Source organism: Falco punctatus (assembly GCF_963210335.1).
Source record: "Falco punctatus genome assembly, chromosome: 4".
NCBI lineage: Eukaryota > Metazoa > Chordata > Aves > Falconiformes > Falconidae > Falco > Falco punctatus.
In genome coordinates this window covers 100,228,140-100,240,338 of record NC_137583.1, presented here as the reverse complement: position 1 = coordinate 100,240,338, position 12,199 = coordinate 100,228,140, and the positions used below count along the sequence as shown (strand labels likewise).

Genomic DNA, 12,199 nt, shown 5'->3' with positions numbered 1-12,199 from the left:
GAGTATTACCTGTAGTCACCACTGCTTTTTTTCTGAAAGCCGTAGGAACCAGGATCTCCTACTGTTGAGACCATGATGAGTTCAAAGCCAACACTGTATTGCCTGCAAGTGATGTGACAGACTTATTTCAGTTATTCAGGTCATCAGGGTTACCACAAAGAGGGCTATTTATTAGCAACTACACAGTGTAACTGGAAGACATCTAAAAGTCCTGCCACATTTGTGACAAACTTTAAGTCAAGCTTACCACAACATGAACGTAGAATTTGGAGAAAGACAGAACACACTTCAGATTTGGAACTACACATGCTAGAAATCTGCCTCTGCATTTAAGCAGACTTCAGGTAGGTAAACTTGAGGTGACACACGCTGGTGCCATGCCACATCGATCCTGGGGTGATCAGTAAGAGAAATCAGCGTCCACGATCTCGGCAGAATTGCTCATGTTGCACTGCTAGCTTTTAATGCATGTGACAGGCACCGCTGCCCCTGTCATTCAAACTACTAAGATACGATCCACAAGCGCAGAAATAAGTGCATACAAAACCCCACTTAATTAACAGAACAGTATAGCCACTTAGTACTCATCTTCATTTCAGACAGGAGGAGTTTCCTCAAAGAGGGGAGGATGGATAGAGACATGCTACCATTTTGTGAGGCCCACGGTGCACCTTTGCAAAGGATAAAGACTTGAGGGCGTGTCAGATGTTGCTATTTAGAAGCACTGTATACCGGTATTTTGAGGTAGACTGAATTTTGCCGAAGGAATTCAAACTGTGTAGATCTACTCCACAGGGCACTGACATCCAATACTTCTCCTGGCCGGCTAGTGGCAGAGTAAACGCACTTTCAGAGCTGAAGCTACTACATAGGCCATTGTCTGACGGCCTGTAGGGGTTCAGTACCTTGCATATTAGTTCTGCTACAGAAGAAAAGGAATTACGATTGTGATTTAATTTTTAGAGGAAGAAAGAGTACTGTCTTCCCTTCTATGCAAGGCCTCACTCTGCTGAGATCCTGAAACTAAGGAGAAAGGTTTCTGCTTCCCTTGTAGATCAAGGATTTCCTCAGTAGCAGACATGCAGGTTTAAGTCACCATTGATGATGTTAGAAACATAGATAGCACTTAGCCTGAGCCACCTCCCACACCTTGTCTTCTGGATTTTCAGGGAGCTTTATCTTTAGCATGTAATACTCTTGCTGTGTTGATGCATGGTTATTCTCTACAAACCTTGGTCCCCGTAGCTCAATTAGTAATGGTCCATTCTTGTCCAGCTGGAATTGATAAATGGGGTTATTTTTGTATGTGTCTCTGAAATTTCCGCATCCTCCAGCACTGTGACCTTTCCACTGTCCATTAACCTGAAAGAAGTCAGAAGTACAGAAAATACCTTGTATCCTGAGGATTTTTATTGCTTATGTATACACACAAACAAGATTAGAGGCTCCTCTCACTTTAAAGAGGTCGCTGACTTTAAAAGAGGTCACTTTTTTTAAAGAGGTCACTGACTTTAGTACTCACTCCTAATTTTAAAGTGCAAGTGAAAGACTGTTAAGTGTTCAGAAGGCTTCACTGCAGTCCCGCACCCATCTTGATCAAAGCCTTAAATACCTTAAAAGTATACTGTATTTTTTCAGCTTATACTAGGTAAGTAATGAGTGACTGTTTCTGACTATGACAAACTGCATCTGATGGAAGATGTATATTGCCATGTATCCCACAACTACTGGACTATGCAGATTTGTTGAGGTTTTTTTGTCCCCCTCGGACCCTCCTCTGATGCGCTAAATGAGAACTGACAGCAGTACAGGAAGTGCAACACTACTTGTGTTGTAACCTTTGCTTTTGAAATCACTGCCTCCAGCCCTGTCTGTTCACCAATAAACACTCTGAGAGCCAGCATTACAGGGACAAGGTATCCATAAGGACAGATTCTGCAAGGACAAAGACATACAAAAGGAAAAATGCTGCTCAGACACTGAGAAACAGGCCATCTGTTTGCAAGTTCCTCCTGCTAGTCATTAAACTGAGAGGTTAGACTTGTAAGACATGCCAAGCATTCACACAAATTTATAGCAGAGATCCATTTCTCCTGTTACTTCCCTCCCCTTTCTGTCAGTTCAGCAAGGAGCAACGTTTTTTGTTATTTTAGTTTGGACACACTCAGCGTCCTAAAGCATCAAACATGGCAAGTCAGGAAGCAAGGGGGATTTCTCCCCCCACCATGCTACTGCCCAGGAACCAAAACCTGCTGTGTGTTGCTAGCTTTCCAGGCCTTTTTCATCTCTGCTGCACTTAGTTCCAGGAATCCCCCTAGGGCTTGGTGAGCTCCAGAGGTGACCCCTCCACTGTAGTACAAGACATCTAGCAGAACTTGCTTTTACTGGTAAACTGTGAATTAAGTTATCTGTCTGCTTGTTTTTAAGTATGGTAACTGCTAAGCCAGCACCCAATAAGCACAAGCAACTAACTTTTTGTATTTAATCGTGGAGAGAGAGCTGTCCTTGGATAGACAGAACATGCCTTTTATTTAAATACTAGACAGACATCTTCAAAGAATTAACAGGAGGTTTCCACATACTTAATTCTATTTTGAAACATAACACAACCGCCTCAAACAGGCTGGTCACATTCAATGAGTTTTTTAATCTCTTAAAGTATTCCCCCAAACTGAGCCCCGTTTTTAAGAGCTAAAAAGGGCCATGGTTTCTGGAAGAACCAAGCAAATCATCTCGCTGTTCCCAGGGCTCTCTATAGCCAGTTACCATTCTCCAGCACAGGCTAGCTTCATGGGGCTGTTCCAGAAACAACAGCTGGTACAAAACACTATCTGGACTCGAGAGCCTAGCTGCAAGCCAGCATGCCTCCCTGATCACAAAGTAATGCACCCAGCTTCAGGCATGAATGTCCTAGAAAATGGACTCTTCCGCAGTGGTTCAAACTAGCCTTGTTCCTCACTTTCTGAGGAAGTTACTGTTTGGACTGAAGACTTCTACCTACAGTAGGATTCCCCCATGTACGCATATAGGGTATGCACGGTAGGTACAGAGCTTAAAGGTAGAAGCTGCTGGCTTACTCTTTCTTGATGGTGAAATTGCTAATACGTGAAAATATGCAAGAGTTACTTCATCCTGTGAGCTCTTGGCTACATTTATACTTCAGCTGAAAGTATAACTGCAGCTCATGTTGACAGCTGAAATATCAACACCAGCAGGCCCCAAAACTGCCTGGGCTTCCTACTTGGTTTCGGTCAAGTTTTTTTGCTCTTGCCCCTGCTGCTGTACTATCAGGGAGCATTTCTACGTGAAAAGCACCGTGGGCATATTGCTTTGATCCTGTTCAGCAACGTGAGCGCTTATCCCAATTCTACAGACCTTTGAGACGTCTTCACAAAATTTAGGAACAGTAAGTAACACGTTGTGATATTGCCATCCTAAGTAAGTCCATTTGGCATGGTCTTGCTACAGATACCCATCATGCCAAGAGATTTTCCCCAATAAAATCATGCGATTCTCTCAAGGGAAAAAAAGAGAAACACTTCTGCAGCGTTTTTACTCTGCAGTACTACTACTGCAATCTGATCTCTGCAGAGTAATTAAATACTAGGGTACAGATTGTTATTCTAAAGGCCATTCTATTCTACAGCGGCTTTACAGCGTATCAGCAATGGTACAGCTATAGTAACACACTGTAACGAAGGTGGAGCATACATACCAAATGCTGGTGAAAGCCAAGCCCCCATTCATACAGAACGGTGTGAACAGAGCGAGCCAGCCCACGGCCTTTTATGTCAGTATGAATTCTGCTAACAATGCAGCTAATAGTTTGGCAAATTCTATGTAACTTAAGCACAGGATTGATCTTGTGCTAATAATGCTTAGATTAAGCTTTAGTTAAGTTTCATTTGTTAGAAGCTGGCATTTTTGGGTAGTAGTATAAAAATTTATTTAAAAACCTTGTACAACTCAAATACGGAAAAGACAAACCAGAATTATTATCCAGTTAAACTGTTATCAGTTTAACAAATAATTACTAATTTACAGTTAAATAATTTACAAATAATTTACAGTTAAACAATCCAGATAAACTATTATCCAGAAAAAAAAAATATTTCTTTACCCGTTTGGAAATGGTGTAAGGTGTAGGAATCTGGGAAAAGGTGAACTTGCACAAGGAATACACCTGCATTGTAAAAGAATCAGCTGGTCACACATGCATCTTGCACTTTTCATATGAAATCATGACATGTCAAAAAACCAGAATTGCCTACACATCATTTTTAGATACTTGTTCTCCACATGCCTATATTACTTATCAGACAGCCCTGTCCAAAACTCAGAATCCAAACAGCGCTGGGACTAGTAAGACTTAGTTCCGTTTAATTTTTTCTTAGCAAAAGCAAAATGGAAACAATCTGCATTTTACTTTTTTCCATTGACAAAGACAGACATCTAGCATCGATCATCACATGACTCAGCAGTTACAGAAAAATCCACATACTGAGTCCAAGGGCTTAAGAGAAGTCAAAAAACTTCAGATCTTAACTGGGATCTAAAATAGACTTCTTTTGGACACACAGAGAGTCAATACTTTGCCTATAAACAGATGTTATTTTTTTATTCTAGGAGATAAAGTATTTTTCAGCTGATTTCATTACTAAAACCATACACACTATACTGTCTTAACTACAAAAGGAGAACATTATTTAACACTTCATCCAGTAGTTCTGCTCCATCATTCATAGCCTCCCTCCCCAAAATAACAATACTGATCTAGAAGTCAACTTTTAAAATCAAACTTACAAATAAAGGACATTTTTAATTGTTTACATTCATTATGAAGCCAACAGCACATACCCTGATTGTGTAATGGATAGTGTTTTGTTTCTCATACTGGGACACCACTAAGGTAAACGTATGGGGTCCTGGAGAGGTCAGCTTTATTTTGGTCAGATAATGAGGACTGTTGATCCGGATACCATCAATATATGGAGGAGGATCAGCTGAAAAAGAAAAGGATGAACACTTTTCCCTGATCAAAAAATGCCCCAGCATGGTAAACTTCTTAGCCATTTTGTATCAGTGAATTTTGCTAACAAAGTCAGGTTGTTGGTACTCAGGTTAGACTGTAAACAGACCTGAATGCTCTCAAGAGAGCCTCAAGATTTACTCTTAACTAGGACAGATAATCTTAAAAGCAACTATTATTTTCAGGAGAGGTACATCACACATGACAGGACACAAATTCTGCAGCTTAAATTCCGTGACTTGCGAAACCTGCTTATCCATCTCTCACCAGGGTCAACCAGTGTTTCCCACTATTCAAAGATGACCTACTGCAATTATGTTGAAATTTAAAGAGAAAGATAAGGAATGTTCAAGCACCCTAAAAATCTCTCCGAGTCGTCTGTTCCTTCTCCATTGGCTAGACAGTTCCAGAATGCCATCTGCCAAAATCTTTGGCCACTGGGTAAACAAGACTTTAAAACACGTTGATTTAACTCACTCTCTTTCTCTCTCTCCACCCCCCAAATCCTTGTGATCATTACACAGATTTAGTTCCATCCCAGTACCAATGTTCATGCAGTACTTATTATAAAGATCCCAAATATTTGCTTTTACAATTAGACACTAATTTGTTATTTGGCCCCTAACTGGTTCTTTCCAGACTTCTTTTAATTTCAGTGAAGCGGGAACAAGTCTAGCCAATTGCTTCAATAGGCCTCGGATCAGGTCCTTATATTTTCTTCCACAAAACAACACGGGAGAGGGGAAAGGATTAATATAAAACAATGAGAAGCTTCAGAATGGGAAATCTCAGCCTCACTGCCAAAGGATTAAATTGCTTTGTTCTGATCTCATTTTAACAGATGGTAAAAATAATACTGCAGCTTGACCAATCTATTTCCACAGAAAAAGGTTTTAAACAAGTTGGAGCTCGTGAGATTAAAAGTTTATAAACGAGCTTGGGTAGCAAGACAAAACACATGAATCATCCAGTTCTCGCTAGTGGTCTTGCTGGGAGACTCTCTTTCAAGCACAACTGAACAACTCCCTCCACTATACAAATGTTTGGTTTGCCCACTTAAGAATGTTTTCAGTAGGACAAGTAATATCAGCACTGCTACAAGTACTGGCAACACCAGAAGCAAGTCTTGAGCTGTAAGGAGAAGCAGATGCTTTAACAAGATCAGCTCTCGCAAAAACATGATTTGGTCAGGTCCGAGATGCTTTCCACAGACAGACAGCTTGGATTCTAAGTGAACTCTGCTGCCCAGTTCCCCGAGCAAGACCAGAGGTGAGCAATACAACCCTTACCAGCCATTCCAATAGGAAAACCCACACAAATTCCACTCTTTAGTGAAAAAAGCTTTAAAAGCTACTGTCTAATTAACTGTTGCTATTATGTGTTGCATGAATGCAACCTCGGCTCTGAAGTGGTTCCCCATCTGTAAAAGCAAGTCCAAATCCCACCTGTCTTAGAATACACCTTCACTGAATTATTCCAAGGAATACTTCTACTTGATGTAAAGAATAAATAAAAATATGGTATTATTTGCTCTGCCTTAAAACTGCAGGCTATCCATTCAACCTGGGCACTACCTTTACTTCCTGTGTCTCAACCTGTGTTTCAGACCTGCCATCTGTCTTGAAATAAAACATACATGGCTTTTTTGCAGCTACAACAAAGCTCCAAAAGCCAGGCCCCTTCTTCTCAAGGTGAGTACAATCTGACATATAATGACCAGGAGTAATACTCGCATAAAATTTGAACATCTAAATATTTTCCTTAAACATTCCATACCCAATACTTTGAGATAGGTTGAGGTGTTCAGCTGTATCTCATGGGCTTGCTTAGGTACTTTACTAAACCAAGTTCATAGAGCAGTTAACCTTGATTATTTTCATTTAGGGGAAGCCATAAACCTTTACATAATTCTACAAATGTGGGAAATAATTATGCTATCAGATAGACAAAAGCACAACTACCACTGCAAAATAAACAGAACAAAGACAATACTGTGTCAAAATAAGTGTCAGCAGGACTATGTAGACCTCTTAGCACGTTTCCAACATGGATAGCTTGGTTTATTCTTTCAGAGAAGGCTGTTGAAGGTGGTCAAACAGAGCTAAACACCTATTTCAGCAGATTGACCTTTCAGCAGTGAGGAGTCTAGTTTTGAACCAAAAAGTGCCTTTCCTCTCCACAAAATCCTTTGCAATTCTCCATCTATTTATAACACAGTCTTCTCGACAATTAACGTACACTAACCTGGATAGTAAACTTTTTTGCCATCAGTCTTGTATACAACCATTGTAATGAACTCCCGATTGTGTGCAAAGTCATCCTATAAAAAATACAAATCAAGTAGAGTTGTACACTTCTGGATTGCAACTAATACTTAATCAGAATCAAGTACACATTCTATCATCCCTTTTGATGACCATATGGTATGATCTAATATTTGTATTTATTGAGATACCCGACCCAATTCTTTTTAAAATACCTGAAGTAAATAAAGTGCCACTAATTTAACTTAAAACAATTCAAACACCAGGATCCAAATTTACTTGAGGACCTTTGGTGGAATACAATCCACTTACCTACAAACAACATTGTTGAAATAGAACCAGACTAAAAATTGAGCTATGTGGTACCTGCTGAATTTAAAATTTATACATATACACAATCATACATACCTGAACTCAAAAACATAAGCAGTAGTATACTAATAACAGAAAGTCATATAGAAAGATTTACAGAAGATACTGCAGAACTCTTACTAATGGAAAAAGAAGGCGGCACCTTATCTGTGATGTGCCTGCTGAGCAGAACCCAGACGGCAGCACCACCCTGTGGGCACTGGACCTCTAGCTTGTACTGCGGGTTGTTAGCCAGGCTGTAGGCATCCTTCACAGGGCCTTGCTTTGCATCCCAAGTGCTAAAAGGAACACAGACATGTTACTAGACAGGTAAGATACTAACCCACACTTTGAAAACTAACTCCAAATCCCACGTATATACAGAGCTATCTCTTATCAGTACGAAGGTACTGAAGGCTGATTTTCTACTAGAATCTACAGCGATTACATATTATAATCATGTCAGAAGCATTATCTTACAATTTTGATTTATAAATAAAATCATTACAACACAGGTACAATAATAAAAAATGCTAAATACAAACAGCTTGGCTGTTTGGTGTGGTGACCACAACAACACAATGCACAGAAAAAGCTGAACCATTCAAGGAGCCTGGCCTACCCAATTATACTCATGGCTGCATACACCAATATGAAGTGAAAAACACCTACACTTCTGTAACTCTAGAAATCCATACATAAGCTATGATTAGCTTCAAAACCTCGCCAAATTTTTTTCTTCCAGTTTTTTACTGAGGTAATTTTAAAATTTGATCTCTTCCATGATTGGAAGGGTGCCTGCATGAAGTGATAAAAGATCTTTGAAGTACCCTATTGCAAAATCTGCCTGCTACCTCATGAATCATCTAGACAAGGAAAATGCAGCGTGGAAAAAAAAAAAAGTGCCAATGGCTGAACACAAAGCATGGCATGCTGGAAACAGAAGTGGATAAAGCTATTTGTAAGTCCCATTGACCTTCCCACACACAGCATGTGTGGAAGGCTGTATTATAAACTAAGCTTCAAATTATCATCATTACTACTCCACTTTTTACAGTGGTTGCCACTGCGCTAGGCATTTCCCTACACAGAGGTATGGCAATCACTAATAACATAAAGAGAGACCAGTAGATGAGCTTTGAGATTAGCATACACCTTACCTCATCTTGCTACATCACCACAGTGTATTTTAGAATTTGAACACAAAGATAGAATGAACCTTTACTGATTAGCTCAGCAGTTGCACTATGGATGAAGGAGCTTATGCAGAGCTTACGTTACCTCTGCAGAAACAGTAGCAAAGTGCACTATAGCAGAGTAGAAAAACAAAGAAACTGTTGCTTTCCAAAACTTATATACACACTTATCCACAAACTGAGTGACAAAAAGACTGAATGTGATGGATACTACGTAGGAGACAGGTATCATGTTTGGGGCAGGGGAGAAAAAAAAAGAAAAAAAAAAAAAACAGCAGGCAAGGAAGATTACTTGCAATAACTGCAACTGGTAAAAAATGGAATTAGTTTAAGCTACTCTGACATCAGTGAACACACCCTAAAAAAGCAAAAAACACTACACGAACAACTTGCAGCTTCAACTGGCCAGGGAAATAAACTCCAAATGAAAACTAGGTCACTCACGTACTGTCTGGTCACTGCTTAAAGATAGATTGCACAAAAATTTGATTTCTGTTCTGATAGATGTGGGACTGAGGTCAGAATCTGGTTACACAACCTCAGGTCTGCAGCAACATCACAAATGTCACTGGAGTGTCAACAGCATTACAGAAGCAGTCAGAAACAAAGCCTGGGCTGAGAATTTTGAAGTATAAAGTCAGGCTCAAGTGCGCATTGTTTGGAGTTCAACCTCTTCAGCTCTAACTAGGAAGAACAGAAGGAAGGAAACACCACATCAGAACATTTAGTGAGATATGGACACAAAGTTTTATCTCTTGGACCAACCTGTGAATACACGTAGATTCTTTAAAAAGACTTGGGTTCCAACTCAGATAAATAACATCATAGTACTGGCACAGGTCCTCCCAGGCAATCCAGAAGATGCCTAAAAAGAAATGCTGTTACTGTTTCCTTACCAGACACCTTGGTTTTACTTGTTTTTCAAAAGTCTCTTTCCAGGCAAATGATACAGCTTATATAAACAAACCTTTCTATAAAACTTAGTAGTAATGTCTGCATTGCCCAAATTTCTAAATTGAAACTTAATCCCTAAAACAAGTTAAACAAAGAAAACAAGTTCTCTGCTCATCATCAAGGACTCTCTGAAACTGTCAGAACACTTTTCATTCTTAAGCACTAAACAGGAGGTATGAAAGAATCTGTTGTATTAAAAGAGATGTCACTAGGGGATTCTGACCTGCCTTCCCCTTTCCTAGACTTCTGAATTATTTTTTTTTTTAAATAAAATATATAGTCAAACAGGTTTCCCCAATTCAGTAACCTACTTCAGCAGTCATCCAGCAGAATTAAGTATTCAGTCAACATGTGAGTACATTTGAATGTATCTCTAAGATACTTCATCCAACACCTACATAACTTGCTCTGGCACCCAGAATCTGCTTCATCTTTACAACACTTTCATGCATTTATTCTAATTCTCCATAGCTCCCTTAGTTGCAGCTCCAGCCAACAACAATGCCTGCAAGGTGACAGATTCCTGAACGAAATGAACTCTCAAAAGGTAACAGCCTTGTAATTTAAGTCTCTGACACAGGCAGTTGCATATCTTGCAGCACTAAGAAGAATAATAACGCAGTCAATCATAATAGCTACACACCTAAAGACCAGAGTGTAAATCCAGTCAGAAGAAAAAACTCCCTTAAAATTACTAAACTAATTTTATATAAATTTTAACTACTAGGTGTTACAGATACAAATGCCTTACTAAATGAATCTGGAAATAAATAACAAGCTAATCTCTTGTAACTGTCACAAAGCCAGGACTGCTATTCTTACGCTTAAATCAAGTTTTCCCTATGCATTTGTACGAGGCTTATCAACAAATGGTATATTTTAATGGCTTTGGATGCATATTGTTGTCAAAATAGTGTCACTGAACAGAAGGGCTTCCTCACAGATACACACAGACAGTAACTGGGCATCACTCCAAGTGGTTTCTCTGGACAGTGACATAGTAATACCACCACTGTCTCAAAGGCTCTCTCAGTCTGCTCTTAAAGCCAGAAACAGAGTGTGCGTAAAGATTTGTTTATAGATACACTAATGTAATGCAAGGGGAAAAACCCCACTTACCTCAAACACAGGCAAGACTAATTTAAATACTGATTACAGTAAGCATACGGATACATATTTGCAAACGTTTGAGGAAAACTCTCACAAAAACTCGATTCCTGTATTAAAAGGCAGCATTACATGGCCTGTTGTAAGAATGTTATCTTTGCACTGAACTCCCCCATGCCCAGATACTGCAATAGCAACACTTTAGCAAGGAGGTAATTTCTTGTCAATGAATTTGAGATACATTAAACAGTCCAGATTACTGAAGCTCCAGACAAACCTTAAGTAACAGATTTAAATACACAAGATTTTTCAAATTTTTTTTGATATTTAGTTTTTAGTATTTGCTTTACTCTCCCTCCCCTTGGGCTTAAGTGTTTTTTTCCACCTTCCTGCAGGGATACACCACAAAGACCTATATTATCTGAAAAGATAGGGTTTTTTTTAAACCTTATTACCGTTGTCTATTTTCTGAGCTGTTCTTGGATCAAAGTTCAAGTATTTTTGTAAATCTGGGGTCCAATTCCTTGTGTCATTTTCACTGTATCGTCCCTTCCAACGTAAGTGGCTCCAGGGATTTTTCAGCTGAAGAAATCTAAGTCCCTAAAGAAATACAAAATAAAATTGCTGGATTCATCTTGTCAAGCTATTTTTTTGTATTTTTATTAACAAGGAATATGAACCAATAGCTCAAGAAAATACAGCACCATTAAGCTTTCTGGAATCATCCAGTGCAGCTCAAGACAAAATATTATATTAGCCATTAGAGCAAAAAAATAGGTAGCTACCCATCGCAACAGGTTTCAAACAAGCATCTGAAAACATCTTCAGTTTTCCTTGATACCTTATATTCTCTTATATCCAAGACTGCATATGCATGGGTTGGAACCAAACCCCATTTTTCTCCTTCCTCTTCAGACATCACCCCTGTTGCTGTTGTGATAAGGACATCTCCCTTGTGAAATCTGTTCAAAAAGAGGTGAGACATAGCTTAATGAACATCTTGCAAGCTGCAAACTAATATCTGCCAGCCACTGTAATATATGTTTTTACACTGCCTATTAGCATGACCCTGCTTTATAAAAACCGGAATACAGGGTTTTTGTCAGCTGAAATCACTCCTGAAAAAAGCTTGAGATAGTGGAACTATTCTCTTTCAGTATTTAAGTATAGGCTTTAAGTGAAAAATTATTATTCTCATATAATTCTGTAATTTCATATTTTTTGTAAATAAAAATCAGCATTTATGAGCCCGAATTTCAATTTCTGTCACTTTTTAAAGACACTCATCATAGACTTTC

General features: G+C 39.1%; 1 protein-coding gene and 1 long non-coding RNA gene across 3 annotated transcripts in view; one reads left to right on the top strand and one right to left on the bottom strand.

Annotated features, from left to right (window-relative positions):
• CAPN7 (calpain 7) overlaps positions 1–12,199 on the bottom strand; it is a 35,698-nt gene that overhangs the window by 4,207 nt on the left and 19,292 nt on the right. For both annotated transcript variants that reach the window (XM_080387224.1, XM_080387225.1), the window contains 9 exons: positions 11,743–11,863; positions 11,357–11,501; positions 9,606–9,705; positions 7,808–7,943; positions 7,274–7,349; positions 4,858–5,003; positions 4,121–4,183; positions 1,232–1,362; positions 10–102 (listed from right to left, as the gene is read on the bottom strand). In XM_080387224.1, the coding sequence (XP_080243350.1) occupies positions 10–102; positions 1,232–1,362; positions 4,121–4,183; positions 4,858–5,003; positions 7,274–7,349; positions 7,808–7,943; positions 9,606–9,705; positions 11,357–11,501; positions 11,743–11,863 (1,011 nt within the window). The remainder of the gene's footprint in view (positions 1–9; positions 103–1,231; positions 1,363–4,120; positions 4,184–4,857; positions 5,004–7,273; positions 7,350–7,807; positions 7,944–9,605; positions 9,706–11,356; positions 11,502–11,742; positions 11,864–12,199) is intronic.
• On the top strand, positions 1,334–3,536 carry LOC308063830. Its single transcript, XR_013928095.1, has 2 exons — positions 1,334–1,464; positions 1,502–3,536. It is a non-coding gene; the product is annotated as an uncharacterized lncRNA (long non-coding RNA).